Raw genomic sequence first — 22,299 nt, forward strand, 5'->3', positions numbered from 1 at the left:
AGACTAGGATAAAGGGGGAGTGGATGGATCTACTGGACCAGCTCTGTGTAATAGTATGTATGACAGAGAGAGATTAAGAGGACAGTGGACGTGCCTATGAGAGTGGGTTTGTGTTTATGTGTGTCAGTGTTCTTGTTTGACAGAGTGAATATGGTCTTTCTCTTGGTCTCTTCTCCTTTCTCTCTCTTCCCATCTTTCTTTCTAACCCCATCTGGATCTTTCTAACCCATCTGGAAAGGAGAACAGACGCCATTGCGGACTGTTTGGCATGTTCCATCTCTGTGGCAAGGCAGAGTTTCTCATCCAGCCCCAGTAGCTGCTGGGTTGCGCAGGCATAGAGGAGAGAGGTACGCTTCACTACCCCAATACCATACAAAACAATGCTATCTCTCTCGTCTAACCCCCTCAACTCCCTGTAGTCCCTGTAGTGGCTTGTGTAATTCCCCAGGGTAATATTGTGTGTGTGAATAGAATGTGTGTAAATTGATAGTCCCACAGACTGGCTTTCCCCTGTCTTTGAGTGCATGGAGGTAAACAGAAGGGATAATGGATCATTCATATATCATATATTGTGTTGACAACACAAGTGGCTGAGACATGCAGAAAGAGGGAAAGAAAGAAAGTGAGAGAGAGAGACTTTTACTGCACAACCGGTGTGATTGATGCTGGAGGTGAGGATATATGTAATTGTGCTGCAGGCCACAGTGTTGTGCTTGTGTGTTGTACAGGGATAAACTCACAGCAGCATCTCCACTGACGGTGTATTACCTCCAGTATGGCAGACAGGTTGTAATGAGTTTATGTTGTGATTCATTTTCTCCCACACTGCTTCAGATAAAATGCTTTGTCAAAATATTGTAGATGACTTCTATTGATTGATCAAACATGCTATGTATTTTTATCTTATACGATATACATGTGTGGTAATAGATGAGTTCTCCACCCCCCCCTGCCTTTCTTGCCTTCCTGCTTTCTCTCTGCGTGCTACTGTACTAAGCCGCAGTGACACAGCCCTCTCTTCTTCATGTGTATTACTGCAACAAGCCCCAGAGAAGATTAGACCTTCACTTCATGCCAAAGCACATTTTTGAAGCCAAGCACAAATTTGACATGGTCAGTGAGAACAGGTGTAGCCGGCAGTGTGCTGAGCGGGCCGTAGGGGAGAGAGGAAGAGAGAGAGAGCGTGAGAGTCTTGTCCTCAAGTACTTTACAGTTGATATCATACAGTACCTTGTGCATCAATACTGTACCCTCCCTCTATTAGCTCTCTCTGTGAGTCTCCTTGCTCAATCACTCCATCTACAATATTCAACATTACAGTGTACCTGATATCCACTGGGACCAAGTATCAATGTGTGAGCCTTTATGTACTTGACACAACAATCTGAAGTTTGTTAAAGAAATCCTAAATACAACAGGAAACCAGTACAGTGGAGGTTCATCCCACAGGAAGTCTTGACCCTTGACCTTGCTCTCCTCCCAGTGAGGATCAGATGATTTTCCATTTGCTCTTTGAGGACTGTTGACACCCCACAAGCCACAGCTGAGGTGGAGATGGAGGGTAGATTGTATACGCTGTGTTTTGCTGTTAAAATATGCATGCAGTGGAAGTCAATAAGCAAGATGATATGTTTAGCCTCCTTTCAGTACGTTTAAATAACAGGATGATGAACTGGATGTGTTTTTAACTGGATACATTTTAAAATATTTTTCCATATGAACTTTTACAAACACATTAGCTTTTACCTATTTGATTTAGCTGTGGGACAGGTGTTTAAAATTCTGCACAATGGTACAGTCGAGATCACCTGGAGTATCATACTAGCAGAACCTGCATCCCATATTAACTACGCTCATGATATCATGTCTCTATCCCACTGTGTCCTCTTTGGATCTGTAATGGAGGTTGCCCTGTACAATGCATTATGTACGCGTGAAAAATGCCTCGGTTCACTTTCTCCTTGACGTGTTTTTCATCTGTGGGGAGAGGTTACATAACCATAGATGCTGCAGATCCAAATATAGCAGCCATTAGGGGATTAGATCCAGACCCGGTGGGCTCAGCTGTCTTTGCTGCTGGCTGCATCCTGCTCTGCCCTCAACACCACTGACCCTGGCATGCCCACCACTATCCAGACAAACACCGTTCTGCCCACTCCAGATTCAAGACAGACTGCACATGCAGTGTATTCCAGCTAACCATGGTAAACAACAGCTCTCCAGTCATTTTGACAAAATGGCTTCGGTCATGGTAGCCTCAAAACAGCAGTTTGTTGTGGGAGGTGCTGTGTAAATTATGCTTAAACTCCTATTCACTCAGATGTAGTTAAACCAAGCCAAGTCCTCCTCGGTTTTACAGTGCATATATTTGATCGGCATAGATGCAGACCCCTATGTTTTTACATTTCTAAGACCTTGCTGTATGCAAATCTGGTTCAGTAGTATATGTGAAGTGGGAGGTGTTGATTGGGAGGTGTTACACAGAAGGTGTTAAGCATCAGGTGTGTTATTGGAGTTAGGCCACTAATTATGCCATTACTTCCTGTGTTCCCCCACAGTGTCTGTCTGTCTCACTACAGGGGCCTTGTTATACTACCCTTGTAACGATAACGATGCCTCCTGTCTTGGTCTAATTGGCCTATCTGGTACTAATTAGTCTCCCCTGCTCTCTCCATAGTGGAAACGCAGATGGAGCTTAGATTCTCTGGTCATATTCTCTGGTCAACTTCTAGGTACGTGTGTGTGTGCATGTGTGCGTGTGTGTGTGTGTGTGTGCGTGTGTGTGTGTGCGTGTGTGTGTGTGTACTAGTGGGCAGCACTCCCTCAGACATTCTAGCACACAGGGGCTAGATACCAGGGATGAAATATTCAACAGGATGATGAATATTTCAGAGACGGGTGTGCGGTTCCAAGGGGACGTTTAATGTCGTTGCACAGAGATGGACTGACCGCTTAATATACTCTGGGGAACAAAGTAGTGAAGACACTCACCTTCCCTCTGTCTGGGTGCTTGGTGGAATCGCTCTCACACTGTATTTACATTATGTATCTCTCATTGATCCTTCCATCCTAGCCTGCACAGCCTTCTCAGCCAAGGTTTCTTTGAGGGGGTGTATTTAATTTTTCTTATGTCTGCAATTGCTTGAGAAATGGGTTCGGATTCAATTCAACATTGAGACATTGAGTCTTATAGTGGCAACAATGGAGGGCATTTACCGGTGTATCTGCTGCTGGGCCCTCCACCTGAATGCTCCATTGTGTACAGAGGCACAAACAGTCTCTGAGCTCAGACCTCCAGCGCTATGTTCCTCCACGGCTGTGTAAACTGGCGACTGACCATCAGACTGAGGAACAACAGGCATCTGTGGCCTCTGTGTTATGTACTGTGGAGTTGGGCAGGCTGGCCAGACTTGGAATCTTCACGAAAAATGCATCCATTGAATTGATTGGGCATCTCATTTTCTGATTATTATCTATGTCTGACTTTTTGCTCAACTTTTCCTTACTAACTCAAAGGAGTAAAAATGTATGAATAATTCTGATAGAACATGGTCTGGGTTTCATAGCCTTAATTACATCTGATAGCCTTCCTAAAACGAATAATTTCCCTCTCTCTCCCTTCCTCCCTCCATTCCTCTGTCTCTCTTTCTCCCTCTCCAGTAGATCTCCGTGGTGCCCGCCACCTCCTTACCTCCCAGCATTCCTTACCAGGGATCCCTGTGGCCCTCAAACACCCAATTGACCTGCGCACCTCCATGGACGGGAAGTACAAGGAGATTGCTGAGGTGAGTGCTCAACTAACTCACGACAGCAGAAAAAAGGTTAACTTTGGCAATTCAATGTCTCTGCTGGCAATATTAATCATTGTACATTGCCTAGATAGATGATAGATAGAGTAACATACAGTGTGTGTAACTTACAGTATGTCTCATGCTCCCCTTCCCTCTCTGTGATTATGTGTATGTTTAGGAGCTGTTCTCACGCAGCCTGGCGGAGAGTGAGATGCTCAGCGCTCCCTATGAGTTCCCTGAGGACAGCCCCATCGAGCAGCTGGAGGAGAGACGGCAGCGCTTAGAGAGGCAGATCAGCCAGGATGTGAAGTGAGAGACGCTGGAGAGGAGGGGAAGAAGGGGAGGGAGAAAGCAACATTTTTTATCTATAATAGTTGCCCCTGTTGCCTCTGTTGGGATCATTGTAAAGTAGGGTTCAGGTTTCTTAACTCTTCCATTTCCTATCCCTAGGTTTGAGCCCGATATCCTTCTCAGAGCCAAACAGGAATTCATGAAAACTGACAGTGCTACAGACCTAGAGTGAGTCAAATACATTTGTTGGCAATTTCAAATAACTGATATGGCGATTGTTATTAGTGAGTGTCTAATCTATGAACAGGGGGAAAATAACGTGCAGCTTTTACTCCACTCCACCACACAGCTTTCACTTCACTCCACCTCAAGCATTTCTACATGACCTGAAAGTACTATATACAAATGCTCCCCTTTCCCCTTATTCCATTGTCAGATACCTGAAAGAGCAGACCCAAGCACTCATGGACCTCTTCCCCAAAGAGGCGGTCCCAGAGAAAGAGTACCAGCGTGTCACCATTACTGGGGAGGAGAAATGTGGGGTAGGTCAGAGTCATACAGTTATTCCCCTAGAGTAATTGTATACAATGGCTGTATAAAATGGCTGCTACCGCCAACACAGTTGACACTAAAAGAGAGTTCCCTCAGTCAGGTAGGCTGTGCTCAATGGCATGGAACTGGTCCAAGTGACCATCTCTGGACCTTTTTCCCTGATATAGGTTCCCTTCACTGATCTGCTTGATGCTGCCAAGTGTGTGGTGAAGGCTCTCTTCATAAGGGAAAAGTATATAGGTGTGTCCCTGCAGAGCTTCTGCAGGACCACCGCTCGCTACCTGCAGGAAATGAGCGAGAGACCGCTTGACCTGGGCGTCTACGAGGAGATCCCTGAAACCTCAGTCACTGCAGGTACACATACAGAAACACAGCCTTACAGGACAGCATTGTATAAACTCACACAATAGCAACATTTTAGCATCTAATTGGCCAATATTGCATTTTGTGTTCCAACTTGTCTTTACTCTGTAAGAGAACTTGATAAGTGACATAGGCCGTGTTCCGATCCATAGGGATAATCCCGATTCCCTACACAGTGAATCTGCCCAGGGAACTATGTAGTGCACTGAGTAGAAACATTTATTAGTTCAGACGTTTTTCAGGTTTTCATTCCCTATGGATTGGAGTTTCGATTAAAATGGTTGAATATTGCCCTGTGCAGGGAATGACTGCCCATTTGGAACACATCCATTGTAATTCTTAGTAATGGGGAGACATTTTGACGATGAAGAAGTGTATCCACTGTTATCATAAACTCACAATAGACAATTAATAGATGGTAGTACAAGATAGCCGTGTTAAAATATAATTCACATTCCATCTGTCCCTTTCCCACCCGGCACAGATTGTCACTCAATTTGCAAAATGTGAGAATAAATTGAAATTCACTGTGAACATTTCACATTTTTGGCTGCATGCTTTTTACACTCCCACTGCATCCAGTTCTATCGCATAATGTTCTTCTCTCTGGCTATCTTTCAGATGCCACAGTGCACCCGCCTGTCTCAGCGACACATCCCTACGAAAACCAAGACCCTGTCAGCATGCCCCCTGATATTGGCTATGGCTGCAAGATGGTGAATGGTGTGGTTCATATCTACACCAAGCAGAACACAACGGAGAAGTGAGACACTAGTTTCCCTCCCAACCAAACATTTTATCCATTGTTTTTGCCTTTATTTGTATAATGCAAATGCTACGCTGTGAGGGTGACTGTGCACTTTTTAGAAACTAGACACTGTATGTTAAATATAGAAGGAGTCTGGTCAAGGTGTTGTTAATGTTTACGAGGATCTGTGTGTTACTCTTGTGTCAGGAGCACAGAGCTGGACCTGCCCTACCCAAACCTGCAGGAGTACATCGCTGACATGAACGTCATGATGGCCCTCATCATCAACGGACCAGTGTGAGTAAACAGACCCTCAAATATGGGTCAGGCTCTAACACCACTCAGAGCCATCTTGTGTTGCCTAGATACCAATTCAGTTAAACAGCTACCCAGAAGCCGTTATAGTACTTCTGAGAAAGTGCATGAACTGTATAGTGCTGTGAAGCTGGTATGCAAAATTAGAAATATTCTAATTCTGATAAACCTCTAATGGCATGTGGTACCTTGATGATGCATCAATATGACCATTCTGAAGTGTAAATACTATCTAAATACTATCTAAGAGTATCATTGGTGTAAGTAACTATTAACAACATTTTTATCCGTGGAGCTGACAAAAGTATTCATGCCTACTCACTGCCACAGAAAGTCCTTCTGCTATCGCCGGCTGCAGTACCTGAGTTCCAAGTTCCAGATGCACATCCTACTCAATGAGATGAAGGAGCTGGCAGCACAGAAGAAAGTCCCACATCGGGACTTCTACAATATACGCAAGGTGAGCCCTCCATCACGGACAGTATCTAGTATCTATTGGTTCTACCTCAAATAATGTACTAGTATTTATGGTATCCAAATCCTTATCTGGGACATCTGTAACATTTTTGTGATTCCTTGCACAGGTGGACACACACATCCATGCCTCATCCTGCATGAACCAGAAACACCTGCTGCGCTTCATCAAGAGGGCCATGAAGAAGTACCCTGGAGAGATTGTGCATGTGGAGAGGGGCAAGGGCCAGACACTCATGGAGGTGTTTGAGACCATGAATCTCACAGCCTTCGACCTGAGTGTGGACACTCTGGACATGCATGCAGTGAGTAGTGTAGGGAATGGGAGAAGATGCTAAGGGGACAGTGAGGATACTGCTATTTACTTCTTATTTGTCTTGACAGCTTGACAGCAACATCAAGAAGAGAGAGATTGAGTAACTCACGGTGAGAACTGTTCCATTTATCTTCACAGGATCGCAACACTTTTCATCGCTTTGACAAGTTCAATGCCAAATACAACCCCATCGGCGAGTCAATCTTGCGAGAGATATTCATCAAGACTGACAACCACGTTGAGGGGAAATACTTTGGTCATATTATCAAGGTACCCACTACATGCATAATCTGTAATAAACAGACTCTACTATCTTAAAAAAGTCTCACCAATGCTAGAATAGTAATTTTGTAGTATACTTGCGCCCTCTGTTGATCAGTGTGTGTCCCCACGTCTCAGGAGGTGATGGCCGACCTAGAAGAGAGTAAGTACCAGAACGTGGAGCTGCGTCTGTCTATCTATGGACGCTCACGAGATGAGTGGGACAAACTGGCACAGTGGGCAGTCAAACATGCTGTCTACTCAACCAACGTGCGCTGGCTGGTGCAGGTGCCACGACTCTTGTGAGTATAGCCTTCATTCAAGACATAGTTTGTCTTGCTTCTCCAATTACTTGAAAAATGGCTGAACTGTTCAAAGATCCAAAGAAACACATTTTCAATGCGTCATCATGAGTTACTCCAGATGGAGTTTTTGTCAGATAAAAGTGACCAGACTTGCATTTTCCATTTCACAGTGATGTCTATCGCACCAAGAAGCAGCTCTCAAATTTTCAGGAGATGCTGGAGAACATCTTCATGCCACTGATTGAGGTCACCATCAACCCGAGCAGCCACCCAGAGCTCCACCTCTTCCTTGAACACGTGAGAGGACTCAATGGTTTAATGGCTCAGAGGATACTGAAACACTGATGATGATGGTGATGATGATTGTGTGTGTGCAGGTTGTGGGCTTTGACAGCGTGGATGATGAGTCTAAACCAGAGCATCATATCTTCAACCTGGATAGTCCTCTACCAGTCAACTGGACTGAGGAGGACAACCCTCCCTATTCCTACTACCTCTACTACATGTATGCTAACATGACTGTGTTGAATCACCTGCGCAGGTATGTAACTGCACCTCAATTTACCATTTACACAGATTCACTGATAACAATTACATATTATTACCATCAAAACTAGGCTTTGTGTGTGTCACCGCTTACCTTGTTTTATGTATGCCACTAGATTGGTAGAGGTGGCATTGGTTTGGCATGTATGTACCAACAGTTATATATTTTACATTTCGACCAAGTTCATGACCATATGCTGACATAACAATGCACACACCCTACCTCTATTACTGTTCCAGGCAGCGGGGCTTTCACACACTTGTGCTGCGTCCACACTGTGGGGAGGCAGGGCCTATCCACCACCTGGTCTCTGGCTTCATGCTGTCTGAGAACATCTCCCATGGCCTACTTCTGAGAAAGGTATGGCCCTCTCTCACACCAGACACTCTATTTCACACACTGACAATCATTAGAGGATCAGGTCTCAGTGTACTTTGTATCAATAACTAACTAGTTAGTTGATACAAAACATCTCCTCTCCACCCCTCCAGGCTCCTGTGTTGCAGTATCTCTACTACTTGGCCCAGATTGGCATTGCCATGTCCCCCCTCAGCAACAACAGCCTGTTCCTCAGCTACCATCGGAACCCTCTGCCTGAGTATCTGTCCAGGGGGCTAATGGTCTCTCTGTCCACAGATGACCCATTGCAGTTTCACTTCACAAAGGTTGGTGTCTCCATGTCAATGCCTGTTCAATATTATACAAATAATCAATAAATGGTATGGTACACACACAGTAATAAATAGTAGGTGGATATACTATAAATTCCTCCTAAAAATGATGCAACAGATAGGGAAAATAAGTATTGGGAAGATATTGCAAATGTGCATAACTACAGTACAACTATGTCTGAAGGACTTTCTTTAATGGTGTTTTTATACTTTCCAGGAGCCTCTGATGGAGGAGTACAGCATTGCTGCTCAGGTGTGGAAGCTGAGCTCCTGCGACATGTGTGAGCTGGCACGAAACAGTGTGCTGATGAGTGGATTCTCCCATAAGGTACAGCCTACTGCACATTATTGGCTCTCTACATTGTCTAACTGGGTCTGCTTCTCTGTCAATTAGTCCTTTGACTTTTCCCTGGGCATAATGTTTCACCGGGAGTGTTAACATCTCTCATTGCCCCTCTTCTGCTCAGGTAAAAAGCTACTGGCTGGGCCCTCACTACATTAAGGAGGGGCAGGAGGGCAACGACATCAGGCGCACCAATGTTCCTGACATCCGGCTGGCGTACCGGAATGAGACCATGTGTGAGGAGCTGAACCTGATCACCCAGGCCATCCACACAGACGAGCTGGAGACCATTGAAGAGGAGGGCAGCCTGTGTATGGTGCCGGTTCAGGGGCAGTTATGAGGATGTCCCATAATCAACACTTGCATTCACTTCATATATCCTCATATCAAACCCAGAGCCTGAAGATTGTAGGGAATATATTTCACTTTTGAAAGATACTTTGTTGGCAGATGTGGGTTATGATGGACTGTGTGTGTGTCGGGGCAATATGAGAAAGGACCTATTTCTAGAATTACCTGTTTTTGATGAGATTTGTGCTACCCAATGTTTTTACTTTCTTTTTGTATCTTTGATTTCATAATTGTTACTGTTAAACTTTTACTTGACACTGTGATATAATTTGTATTTATTTTAAACTGAATATGTTCTTTATGTGTCTTCATTATAACTATAGTAACATATTAATAAGGTCTGCAACATTAACTGCTACCACTGACAACAACATTCCTTCTGACTGCTGTTCCTTGTATGTTCCTGTATTTGCAATATTTCCTTAGTCTTTATGGTGTTCATAGGTGTCCATGTTCATGGTTGGCATAAAGGCACTTTACTCTGTGTTGTTTCCAGTGTTAAGCTGCTACTGTGTATTATCTTATTGGCTCTGATTCATCCTGACATTAGTATCTCATTATATGTAATGACGATCATCATATCCTGTCATATAGTTGCATTTTACACCACTCCCTGAACTCTCCCCACTCCATATGTGATTTTGAATCCGGTTTAACACACTATGCAGTGCAAATGTAGTTTTTTTTTTTTTTTTACACAATGCAAATGTAGTTTCATTTAAATTTGTTGTCATATTTTGTCAATTTCTGTTTAAAAAAAAAGAAAAAAATAAGAAGAATCAGCTTGTGTGTTTCCAGGACCCCAATGATATGGAGTCAAACTCAAGACAGTGCCAACCCCTATAATAACGAAGATCACAAACTTTGCATTACCAGTAGTGACATTAGGTCAATACTGACCTCTTTCAAGACATATTTTCTATAAACTAACCTCACACCAAGTTGTATGTGTCATTTGTTTACTTTCCCAGTAAATGTTGATGGAAAAACTTTTGATTTGGTTCATTATGTTCTATTCAAGACCATTGTGCTCTCCTACTGATTTGTATTTGCTGTTTGTATGTTCATATCAGTGAGAAATCCATTAATGAGTGCTAGCAATTATACCTTAGACTTAATTCAAAATAGTAGTGAGCCCTTTACAGTAGGCTATGTCCAAAACCCCTATGCCAAATTCACATGCTTCCTGGCATAATATATTGATTATTCATAGAAACTATCACTGATCCATGACCTGGTGGAATTACTTAATAATTACCGTAGGCTATTGCACTCTGTGTGATAACCAATGTCCTCTAGTAGGCAGGCAACACTGCACCATATGTCTCTGGTTCCTGTTTAATCAATATGTAATGCGATGCATGTAACAATACTTACCACTCTCATCACCTGCAGTTTTCTACCAGGTGTGGTTAATAAGTAGTTTGCTTAATGAAATCCTGCAATTATTTTAGAGATAACACGAGTTTCCAGAATGATAGAAATGTAGTAGTACAGTAGTACCGTAAACGCCAGGACTGCGCTCTGAAAGGTTAATTGAAAATACATTTCAAATATTAAAATAACCCCAGCTAACGAAAACACAAAAAAGGGGCGGTACTTTCTGAATGCCAAGAAATACTTAGGCCTACACAGACGACGACAGGTTCCACCGAGAGAGGAAAAAAAAGCCGACACACGGTTCAGGAGCTGCACACTTCTCTCGTCTAACCTTAACACAGAATCACAGATTCTCTTTCGCGCTCCTGACTTTGAACCGATACAAAATGCCTATGAAATTGGCTTATTGGGACATTCGAGGGGTAAGAATAATTTGTTGTTGCTGCACAGTCAATGAACAGCATTACGCAGTTACTTTGTGTTGTGATTGATAGTGCTATTAAGGGCGACGAGCTGTATTATAACGGGACATTTGAAGCCTTCATTGTGAAATGAATAACAAATATGTATGATTTACCACACAACATTTTATCAATCAGATTTGCGCTATGAAAATGTTATGTAACCGGGTTGTAGCCGTCGATAACGAACACGTGTTCTCATTCATTGTTCCATTTAGAACATTCTGTCTAGCTATAGTCATCCTTACAATTTTTTGGTGGCAACTTTGGTGGTTCAATTTCCTCTGCAGCTTGCGCAGCCTATCCGCTTTCTTTTGGAGTACACTGGAAGTAAATATGAGGACAAATTCTACGCCTGTGGTGAAGGTACTTATTTAATTGATAATAGGAAAATGACGAGGAAAGTACATACGATTTGCATCAAGCATTCTGTAGATTTCACACATTCGTTGAATGCACAGGTTGATGGGTGTACTAAATGTTTTAGAATGGGTTGACATGAGAACCTCTCTGACAGAACCTTTTATAGAGTGCAGAATTGTCTTGTAAAAACGATTGACATTTTTCCAACCACACAGCTCCAAACTATGATAAAAGCTGTTGGTTTGATGAAAAACACAAACTTGGAATGGACTTTCCAAATGTAAGTACAGTAGCCCTTGACATTATGTACATTGAACTAGGAGATTCCTTGCCTGCTACCATACCACCAGTGATATTATGTTTTTTTCATAGCTGCCCTATCTGGAGGATGGGGACAGGAAGATAGTCCAGAGCAATGCCATCTTGAGATACATTGCACGCAAGCACACCCTCTGTAAGTGTGTGTTGCCATTCAGGCTTACAGTTTATTAAGTGGGCTTGCTTCAGCAAGTCCAACTATTGTTCTGGTACATCATTTCATCAAAATTATCCCAGTGGTGTCGGAGAAAACCTGTGTGACATACGAACAGACAGAAACCGAATAGTCTGTTATTTCACATAATGCTGGAATGACCCCTCTCTAATCCAGAATGAAGTTCATTCGTCTCTGTACAGGAACACAAGGAGGTGCATCCCCATGAGGAACATTGCATGTTCACAAGACACATCGTCTTTACTTCACTTAAATTCTACCCCACTGAAACCACTCTCAACCCCTTACCCAACTAACTCTACCACTCTCAACAACCAGCCCTCTACCCACAACACTGAACTACCCCAGGCTCATCCTATATCTATATATCTATCTATGACCTTTTAACATACCTTTTCTAGTTTCATAGTGCTAATACACTCCACATTTATCTTGTTTTTTTAGATTTTAAATGGCTTCAGCTGGTGTAAGACTGATAATAATTTCAAGCAATGCCAACTGAATTGGTTGCTACATCGTACCTAATGGTATTAACTGATGTCTATTTTAAACACAAAAGTTCTCCCAGTAGAATGGATGTTCTTGTGGTGTTGTGTTAATAACGTTATAGGACTCCAGTTGCCAGTATGCATTGGGGTTTAAGCATGCGCAGTACTTGCGCTGATGCTAGATGTTAGTAGTTGAGCCCGCTAGTTGAATGTCACGGCAACTGAGAATAAAGAAGGCTTATTATACCTACGCCCAGTTTGTTATACACTGAAGAACGAACATAACAGTTCTAGTATTACTGAAAACAAAGTGCTGCATGTTTGATCACACAAAACTGAATTGAGTAATCCCAGGCTACTTAATAGGTCTTTATAGCTCTGCACTCATCTGATTTTAGGTGGGGAGAGTGAGGATGAGAAGGTTCGGGTGGATCTCATAGAGAACCAGTCCATGGACTTCCGCAATGGCTTTGTGATGCTGTGCTACACAGACTTTGTAAGTACTGCAATAGCTTTGCTATTGATAATGAGCATTGACTATCGATAATGAGCATTGACTATCAAAGACTCATCTGATGCAAATAGTATACCGTATGTTCCCAACCCTGTTTTCACTGTGACCGTAGGACAAAATGAAGCCAGGATACATGGAGAGGCTGCCAGGTACCCTGAAGCAGTTCTCTGACTTCTTGGGAAGTAATAAGTGGTTTGCGGGTGACAAGGTATGAACGATTTCTTCAAATCTTCCAATGCAGAGTTATATTCCCACTAAATATGATGGAATATTGTTATCGGAAGGTCACATCCTACTTGTATAATAATAATATATGCCATTTAGCTGATGCTTTTATCCAAAGCGACTTGCATTGCAGTGAGTGCATACATTTCAGTATATGGTCCCAGCAGGAATCAAACCCACAACCTAAGCGCCGTGCTCTACCAACTGGTCCACAGAGGACCACTGTTACTTAGTACCCTACTGTTGTTCCCTTCAAACAGATCACATTTGTAGACTTCATTATGTATGAGCTGTTGGACCAACACCGTATGTTCGATTCTAAGTGCCTGGATGACTTCAAGAACCTCAAGGAATTCTTGGACCATTTTGAGGTCAGGATCTTGCTCAGCTACATGCAGTTGAATTGATACATTATAATGATGTCACATTCCTTTCATTAAAAATAAAATAAAAAGCCAATTTTCAGCTACATCCAACATTGTAAAAGAAAATCCCCCACCTTGTATACTATATTGAGAGCACTGCCGTCTGAATTGATCAGTGCAGCAACTATATTTTGTCTTGCATAACAGGGTCTGGAGAAGATTGCTGCCTACATGAAGTCAAGCAGATTCATAAAGACACCTGTGAATAACAAGATGGCTAAGTGGGGAAACAAGAAAGAATGAAGACCAATGAATAGGAAACATTAATATACATTAGTACTCCACTTCAGTCCTGTTATTAGAGGATAAATGGATATTGAATGAATAATTTGTTAGTTCTGCACTCAATGGGGTGCATAAGACTAAGACATCTAGGATATACTGTAAACTAGTTACTGAAACTATTAGGTAGTAAGAACTGGACCACATACTGTTTGATTTCAGAGGATACTAGCCCAACAAGTAAATGTGCCACTAAACATTTAACCCTCTGGATTCTAGCAGTGGTGTGAATCAAAATGTTAGACAGGTCCATTTTAAGTAAATCAGTCTTTGATAATCCTTAGTTACATGACTAAAAGCACTTATTTTCCTGACTTTTTTTTATTTTATTTTTTTATGATTGTTCAGTTTGTACTGTTTCAGAGTGAGACAAGTGAAAAGTTAAGTAGTGAATTACACTTACAGTTACACTTGAATGACCCTAATTGTATGATTTATTTTTTTTTCAATAAAGGAAATCCAAGTTTTCAGGAAATGATGAATCACTTATGTGCACAGAATATACTTTATTTTTAGGGTATGATATCACCAGGACAAATTATATGAGGTGCAAAATAACAAGATAATACATGATATCTACATTCAAACATTTGAGTGGAAGAGGAAACTTATTTATTTTAAATAAAGGAAACCAAGTTTTCAGGAAATGATTAAACACTTTTGTGCACAGTATGTACTTCATTTTCAGGGCAATATCACATTTGTAGTCCACTTGTCTCTTGATACCGTTTTCCAGAATATTTAAATAAGATTCCATTGTTAAAATGTAATTGTGCACAGTATGTATTTTATTTTCAGGGCAATATCACCAGAATATTCAATATTATAGTATATGAATATTCAAGTATATGAAATACACAATTGACAAACCTGAACTAAATCTATATGTTACCATGTCATATGCTGCAGTCAATATAGTGTTGATACATTATGATCAATGAATCAATTAAAAATGATGGATGAAATAAATCGAATAGGGAAACATAATTAAACGTTCTGAAAAACTGTCCCCATGAGGCTAATATTCAGAATTACTGAAACAAACTGTACAATATAACATACCGCATTCATCTCTGATCAGCAAGATTGAGGAAAGGGAAGCAGAAAGAAATTCCAAACAACAACATCACAAAAGTAAATAATCACACAGATATTACCCTTTTAAAAGTGTCCACTCAGTGTGTATGGCATATTCTAGGAAACAGTACAGGTAGGTACAGTATAGTGTCTTTGAATCAACAAATTATATGGCTCAATGAAAAGTTAAATACATTGTCATTTTGAATGGTAGTCAATTTATTAGAAGCCATTTCTGCTCCCATTGGTCACTTTGTTGTTAATTTGCTAGGAGACAAGTAGCTTCCTCATTCAGGAGTCTAACGTCCATTATAATAACCATGTCCTGTTTCACTGGCAAGCTGCAAGGGATGAAAGAGCAAAGACAGGTTATCATTAATTAAACACTTTCATTGCAGTTTTTCTCAATTGCTTAGACCATTTGTATGAAACTGGTGTTCACATGCCCACCACAATAACATACATGAGCACAACAGTAACATTTTTAGCAAAACAGTTTGTCATTTCTCATTGCTTTCACACATAATGCAAATGTTAAGCACCATTTTGCAAAACAGTTAACACAGCTCTCTACATAAGATAAATAAATCTATTAAGTAAGTGTTAACAAACAAAACTTAATTATTTCCGTGGTGTATATAGCTATTTCTCCCATTATAGTGAATCTCTACTCCATGTAAACTTTCATTGCTCAACAGTTCAACTGACAATGACATTAATGTAATGACATTTTTGTTGTTGTAACTATCTGCTTGGTTCTGAATATTTTGGGTGAATTTAGATTTTCAGTTTTTCTCGATTGCTAACACCATTTGTATGAAAGAGACTCACCGCTATGGCAGACTTGATGGCCTGAAGCTGGAAGAAGACCCTGCCACCCTCCTCTGGACACACTGTCCTCAGCTCATCCTTGGTCATCCCTAGCAGCAGGCTTCCGGTCAACACGCCCAGGCTGCGCACCGTCCTGGAAATACAAGACACATGGTGGGATTTATTAACAGATTTATTTATTACAACCTACAGTAGCCACTGGAAGAAGATATTTTTTATGCGATATCTTACATTTTTGAGAAGCCCTTGTACTCAAGCCAAGCTTTCACATCTCTAGGCCCGGACATCATGTTGAGGGGTGGAGGGGAGTTCATTTTCTGAATTAGGGGGAACATAAACTTTGAGAAATGGGCCACATTTAAATCCCTTAAAGTAGTCTACATTTGTTCAAATGTACTTTAGCAGATGCCCTGTTTGCAGTGCCGACTGTTTATAATGTCAAAAGCCATATCACTCAGCTCAAGATCGGCATTCTAAAAATACTCCACCATGAGACACTCATCTTTGCAGGTCATGGTAAAGTAATACAGGGATGAGTCATTATCGGATATAGTATGGTAACAGGAGGTAAGAGTGACGTTCTGCTGCAGTACAGTGTATCACTAGTCTGATTGCAGGGCTGACAGGGTCACAGCTCACCTGGGGATCCTCCCACGGCTCTCCCCCATCCAGGGGCTCCAGAACATTCTGAGGCACATGGCCCTCCTCCTCCCGGACATTACGTACTCTCCACCACTGCTTGGATTTGTCCACAATCTAGAAACACAGACAGAGAACATCTAAAAAAAAAAAATTCTTTGTGTCATCACCATTTTTCTCTGATGTATCTACAACCCATCTAGCGACATCTTTTCCTGTCTTAGTTCCACTTTCCCCTCCAATGCTAACCATGGAGCTCTGACATCTCATGAGCGTACCCAAGATAGACTGTCACCCACCTGGACCACATCACCTTTCAAGACATTCAGCTCCTGATGGTTCCTGGCCACAAAGTCGTAAATCACACGCATGTAGAGGGGAGGCTCATTTTGGCTAAAATGGAGAGGAGACAAATATAATGTGACAGAAATCCAAATGCCCAATGAGAAAAAAATACATACCACTACTTACTTTCCCACTATTGGAGTACATGGAATAACAATTTGACTTTCTTTTTTTACAAACATACCGTGTAGGTGGTAGAGGACCCCATTGATTGTTCATCATGGGCTACAAAAGTCATAGAAATTCAACAATTAGACAATGGGATAGCATACAAGAGCTTTTGGAGCATCCATTAAATTCAGTAATTTTGTCACATGGTCATTGTCACTCAGATACACTCAGACTTGTCTACTGTATGGGAATTATTAGAGTAGTTTAGGTATTTGATGGTTTAGGTATTTGGCCTAGCATGTTTGCTGGACTGTGAATCCCCTGTCACAGCTGTACCTCCTCCGACTGCCTCTGCATGTCCCCTCTGGGTGGGTAGTGTTGGCTGTTGCTCCTGCTCAGTTGTCCATTCTGAGAGGCAGGTGGGATGTGCTGGCTATTGCTGCGGCTGATCGGCCTGCTCTGGGAGGCTGGGCTGGCGGGGACAGGCATGGGGGGCTGCCAGCCACCATAGAACTCTGGGATGTAGGGTGGGATCATGTTGCCATCTGGCCATTTGGACCTGTGGTAATACAAGAAACCAAACCTGACAAAGAGAACCAAACTGTCTTCTCTCCTGTTAAAGGATAAGTTCTGTTTGTTTAACCAGATCTTTATTTTTGGTGTAAATGGCATGTTGTAGAAGGGTACAGACACTTATTTAGAGAAACTTACTGGACACCAGCGATACCCTCCGGGATAAGGGTGGATGTAGAGGATAATCATGGTAAGAATAGTGGGTTAATTTGGTACAGGGTGAGGATGAGGGGGTACTTAGGGCAGGGATAGAGGTACTGAAGGGGAGATAGGGGGTCCTCAGGATAGGGATAGAGGTATTGAGGGTGGAGACAGTGGGGTACTTAGGGCAGGGATAGGGCGTATCAGGGCAGGGATAGGGGGTATTCAGGGCAAAGATAAGGGGATGTCGGGGCAGCCTACCTGGGGAGGTTCCAGCAGTCCCCCAGAGAGCTCCAGAGCTGGTCTTCCTCCGGGCTGACTACCTGACTGAGGAGGATTAGGGCTGGCTCTGTCAGCAGAGGGGTGAGCACCGAGGGTGGCAGGTCTTGGGGGTAGTGACACACCAACTGGAACAGCGACAATGATGCAAGTGTCAATTAGTGTGGCAATCAGCTGTATAAATACAGTGTTTGTATTGAAAAAGTTGAACTGAACTGAAAAAGTGAACTGAGGTGACTCATGACTTGAATAAGAAATCTATAATCAATTATTTAGAAATAAGTCAATGACTGTCTTAGAGAGGGACACTTACCATGTGCAGGATTGAGAAGAGGCTGTGGACAAAGTCAGCAGCACTTGGGTTGCTGAGCTCAGCACCCAGCTTCCCCTGTCACAGAAAAGGACCAATGATCACAGAGCTGAATTCCCTCTTTACCACTGAAAGTATGTCTCACTGATTCCCAGCAACACACAAAGTTAACCAAAGTTCTGCAATACTTGTATGCTGTGTTGTAACCATTGCAATAATGGACTGGCTTATGGGAAAGAGATATGGCCCTCTGAGGCAACCCCACGAAACCCTGAAGTTTTATAGAGTTATTAATCAGTGAGCATATTTTACTTATTTAAATCATTTCTATGGAAACGGGAGGATAGGTTCAAGTAAGCATTTAGAGTTTGGTTAGGAGATTACTTTACCAGCAAATTGAATCCATACTTAATCTTCTGGAGACACAAGACATATTCCTCCCAAGGTGGCAAATTGACAGCTGCAGGAAAGAACAAATTATCACGTGTTTTCCTGTTGACTACTGTCAGCAGATTGTTTAATTCACAGTATGAATATTTTCATTATCAGTGCATTTGTCCTGTCCCTATTGTTCCTCTCTCATTTAACTAACAGCTGATGTTCTCAAATTGATAAATTGACAAACCACTGTTTTTCTTTGCCTCTTTCTTCTTCTTTTTCTTCTTCTTGATGTTTTCCTCGTTAGACGTAGCTGCCACCACTTTCCCCATGAAGAGCTCAACATCATTCAGCACATGGTTAAAGATGTCCTGTACAAAGAAATACATACTGTAGATATGTATACTAGATTATCAAATTACTGAAAACATACTATTTTAAGGGGGGACATCAACATATAGAAAACATCTGTGTTTTTGGGGAACAGAGGCAGCACTGACCACATCCCTCTCTGTGTCTGTGCATTGTAGCTGGGGCTGGGGAGGCTCCTCTTGCCTGAAGTGTGACCCGTACACTTCAGTACTGTAGATGGGGTCCTCTTGGGGAGTGTAGTTTGGAGGGGGAGGAAAACTGTCTGGACATACACAAAAAGATAAAGGGCATCTTACAGTTTGGCAACAAACAATTTGGATGGTTTAATTTCAGTTCAATATAAAGGATGCATGTGAATTTATTTATGCTCCCAAAAATGTTGAGTGAGAATGGCTGATGGACTGGTGTACACCTGAGTAACCAGATGAGTAGAGTCTCTGGCCATCTATGACTTATTGATGAATTAGGTGCTAGGGAAAAACCGACTGCCTCTAAACCAGCATCTCCTATGACCTCCATTTTGAAGGGACTCTGGCTTCAGCCCAAGCCTTACCATACTCCCTGTTGTTCCACTGTGGGGCGGGGCGGTCTAAGGGAGGGTTTTTTTTCTCAGGCTGCATATGAGGAGGAGGCCCGGGTTGCCGGAAACTTCCAGGAACCTGCTGGCCAATGATATTCTCCAGATTGCTCCTGAGAAACATAGAGACAGCTTGTCAATTATTATCTTACCTCAGTGTGGCGTTAGGTCTTGGAAACTCATTTATGTTTCCCAAGAAATATATCAATGAATTTATCCTATTATGGGATAGCGATTATGTGTGATACTCTACCTGATGTCATGGTCTCTCCAAGGCTCAACATCCCCCCCTCTGTGTTGGACAGCTTTGTCCAGGTCTCCTGTGATGGTCTCTGCCTGGAGGAACAACACGACTTAATAAAACACAAGTTCATCTGTCTAAGACTATCCTCCCTAAAGGATGTGAAATACATGCACTGGCTCAACATGTCCCCCTGATTTCCAGGTGATGTGGGATGATAAGATTTGACATGAATTACTATGGCACTTAATAATTCAATAATTCACACTAATCTCTGCCTGTCTATGTAAATTGAGGTTATGGCGAAACTTGACTCACCCCAACCTCCTCACACTGGAACATAAAGACCTGAGGGATACGTCTGTTGCGTTCTTGCACCGTGACCGTAAGCAGGGAGTTGTAGGCACAGCTCTCCAACACAGCCTTGGTCTGCAAAATGCAGCCCAGAGGCAGCGACTCCAACTCTGCCTACAGGACCACAAAGCAGAGGGAGAAGTTAACTTACTGGAGGACTGACAGAACTCCGACATGACCCTGTTTTTAACACTTGAGAGATTATTATTATTTTATTTTTTTACTATGAATACCTTGGTCTCGATGTCGGTGAGCTGGAGGTAGCCCCCTTGAACCTCCAGGATCATCTCCTGGCCCCACACACGGCCCTTGGTGTCCAGTCGCTGGAGCCTTTTCACACAGTCATCCAGGCTCCTCACCTCGTGGCCATCCAGCTCACACGTGAACAGGTGCTACTCAGAGAAATCAGGACAGCATGAAACCCATCAATTTGACTGAATATCATTGAATGGTGCTGCTCGTTTTGATGGCCAGTGACCACATTAAGTATTCACCACTCATATTGTTTTTAATCCATTGTACTGGATAAAACATACAGTAGCAGGCCCTTACCTCCACTCTATACTGGAAGTTGTCAGGTTGTTTGTTCATTGATTCGGAATACTCCCTCCTTTGCACTGAAAATGTGAAAGAACCATTACTGCTTATAAGACTGACAACATGGTCTATAGAAATGTGGAGGTCATGCAGTGTATCCACAAGTAGAAGTGATTGATGTCTGAACTCACTGTATATGGATTTGGCACTGGGCCTGGACATGCTGGACCTTTGTGAGGGGGGCTCCTCTGGTGGGAAACCTCTAAAACGCAGGCATAAGTCAGCTTGTCAAACAGTACCATTGTGTACCTACTGTATCAGACCTGGATCAATGCAGTATTAGTTTTCATTAAATGACTTTTGAGACTATTCCATTACTTGTAAACATGTAAAGTAATAGAAAGAAAACCAATACTATCATTATAACATCATAACGAGGTAATAGAGTTCAGGTCAGCACATTTTTTAGGTAGCTGAATGCCACACTACAGTATTTATGCTATTCTCTCCTAAAGGGAGTGTACAGAACAGTCACAGTAGACTGTTACAATAGTTTTCTGCAGATGTCCACAATATCAGGCTGATCAAATCACTGCTATCACCTTGCTGCCTACCGCTTAACATTATGGGTACTCTACCTTGGTTGTTGATAGGAAAAGGGGGCGTTATTCCCATACATCTTTTAATCACGATGTCACAAGTCTGCAAAAGGCAAAGGTCATTGTCATGGAATATATGGCTCTCTGAGATACATAATGACAAAGTGTTTCACTGAAAACCACCCACACCCTACCCTCTGAGTAATCTGAGTTTCATGTTACAAAAATGTGCAGATTCCATTATGAAATAGTTAAAGGGAAGTGCCCAAAGGAACTTCATACATGGATTACTTATGAGGATATATTTAAGGCTGCCAAATGCTACCGTAGCCTAAGCACTTACCATCCCATCTATTCATACCATTGCTAAGATAATTATACTAATACAACAGGTTAAGGATAAGGTGTTGTATAAAGCAATTGATTTCCAATGTCATGAGATACTGTTAAGTGATCACTACTGGTAGTATCTAATAACAAAGTGGTAAAAGTATTTGACTGCTTGGAGTGTCTGACTGATCCCAGAAGAGGTGATATCCTGATGCTTATTAATCATTATAAAAAGGGCATGCAAAATATCAGAAGACATACCTTAAATTGTTTCGTTCACGATAGTACTACCTTCCTCCTTTAGAATGGGTAATAAGACAGAACAAAGATAACATTTGTATCACCAACCCACAGTCCCACCATTCCACCACAGCAATATCAACATAAGCAAATGTTTTCACACTTAACAGTGGTTATAAAGCTCATCCTTTACATGGTCCTTTTCCAGACATTTCCCCTTTACCTGTGAATGTACGTCCTCAGTTGCTTGCTTCTTTGTTAACCCTCTCATATTTTGTAAGGACCTGCATGTCAAAGGCCGCATCCATTACATTCACACAGGTCTGCTGAAGAGAGCAAATGTCCTTGACTTCCTGCTTGAAACTGCCACGACCAAAGTTCATCTGCAGGAGTCATGGTCTAGCAC

At 42.2% G+C, this 22,299-nt stretch overlaps 3 protein-coding genes across 3 annotated transcripts; 2 read left to right on the top strand and 1 right to left on the bottom strand.

Annotated features, from left to right (window-relative positions):
• Positions 1 to 3,715: 3,715 nt before the first annotated feature.
• Positions 3,716 to 9,317, top strand: ampd2b (adenosine monophosphate deaminase 2b; the record flags this gene model as incomplete). The annotated part of the gene is made up of 17 exons (XM_083675961.1): positions 3,716 to 3,785; positions 3,970 to 4,100; positions 4,242 to 4,310; positions 4,519 to 4,624; positions 4,802 to 4,988; positions 5,619 to 5,760; positions 5,953 to 6,042; positions 6,391 to 6,520; positions 6,645 to 6,839; positions 6,989 to 7,120; positions 7,250 to 7,413; positions 7,587 to 7,713; positions 7,794 to 7,957; positions 8,203 to 8,323; positions 8,455 to 8,628; positions 8,852 to 8,962; positions 9,102 to 9,317. Exons 1-17 carry the CDS (start codon positions 3,756 to 3,758, stop codon positions 9,315 to 9,317), a joined length of 2,289 nt encoding a protein of 762 aa, XP_083532087.1. The 5' UTR covers positions 3,716 to 3,755.
• A 1,670-nt stretch (positions 9,318 to 10,987) lies between these two features.
• LOC310807908 (glutathione S-transferase Mu 1-like) lies at positions 10,988 to 14,468 on the top strand. Its single transcript, XM_083674564.1, has 8 exons — positions 10,988 to 11,130; positions 11,460 to 11,535; positions 11,748 to 11,812; positions 11,905 to 11,986; positions 12,912 to 13,009; positions 13,140 to 13,235; positions 13,513 to 13,623; positions 13,825 to 14,468. The coding sequence occupies exons 1-8, from the start codon at positions 11,095 to 11,097 to the stop codon at positions 13,918 to 13,920; spliced, it is 660 nt and encodes a 219-aa protein (XP_083530690.1). The 5' UTR covers positions 10,988 to 11,094; the 3' UTR covers positions 13,921 to 14,468.
• An 867-nt stretch (positions 14,469 to 15,335) lies between these two features.
• eps8l3b (EPS8 signaling adaptor L3b) lies at positions 15,336 to 21,403 on the bottom strand (the record flags this gene model as incomplete). The annotated part of the gene is made up of 19 exons (XM_083675962.1): positions 15,336 to 15,377; positions 15,868 to 16,000; positions 16,099 to 16,184; positions 16,507 to 16,623; positions 16,806 to 16,899; positions 17,036 to 17,076; positions 17,299 to 17,521; positions 17,938 to 18,083; positions 18,269 to 18,343; positions 18,655 to 18,725; positions 18,891 to 19,014; positions 19,144 to 19,277; positions 19,569 to 19,705; positions 19,846 to 19,928; positions 20,152 to 20,301; positions 20,421 to 20,579; positions 20,740 to 20,804; positions 20,916 to 20,986; positions 21,363 to 21,403. 19 exons carry the CDS (start codon positions 21,401 to 21,403, stop codon positions 15,336 to 15,338), a joined length of 1,992 nt encoding a protein of 663 aa, XP_083532088.1.
• Between the last annotated feature and the right edge of the window lie 896 nt (positions 21,404 to 22,299).

Source organism: Argentina silus, assembly GCF_951799395.1.
Source record: "Argentina silus genome assembly, chromosome: 8".
Classification (NCBI taxonomy): Eukaryota; Metazoa; Chordata; class Actinopteri; order Argentiniformes; family Argentinidae; genus Argentina; species Argentina silus.

What these genes read in the sequence shown, in the direction of transcription:
- LOC310807908 (XM_083674564.1), top strand. Translation starts at nt 11,095, where the DNA reads ATGCCTATGAAATTGGCTTATTGGGACATTCGAGGG. An exon ending in CTTATTGGGACATTCGAGGG is followed by an intron (nt 11,131 to 11,459) that starts GTAAGAATAATT and finishes TTTCCTCTGCAG; the next exon opens with CTTGCGCAGCCTATCCGCTT. An exon ending in AGTGGTTTGCGGGTGACAAG is followed by an intron (nt 13,236 to 13,512) that starts GTATGAACGATT and finishes CCCTTCAAACAG; the next exon opens with ATCACATTTGTAGACTTCAT.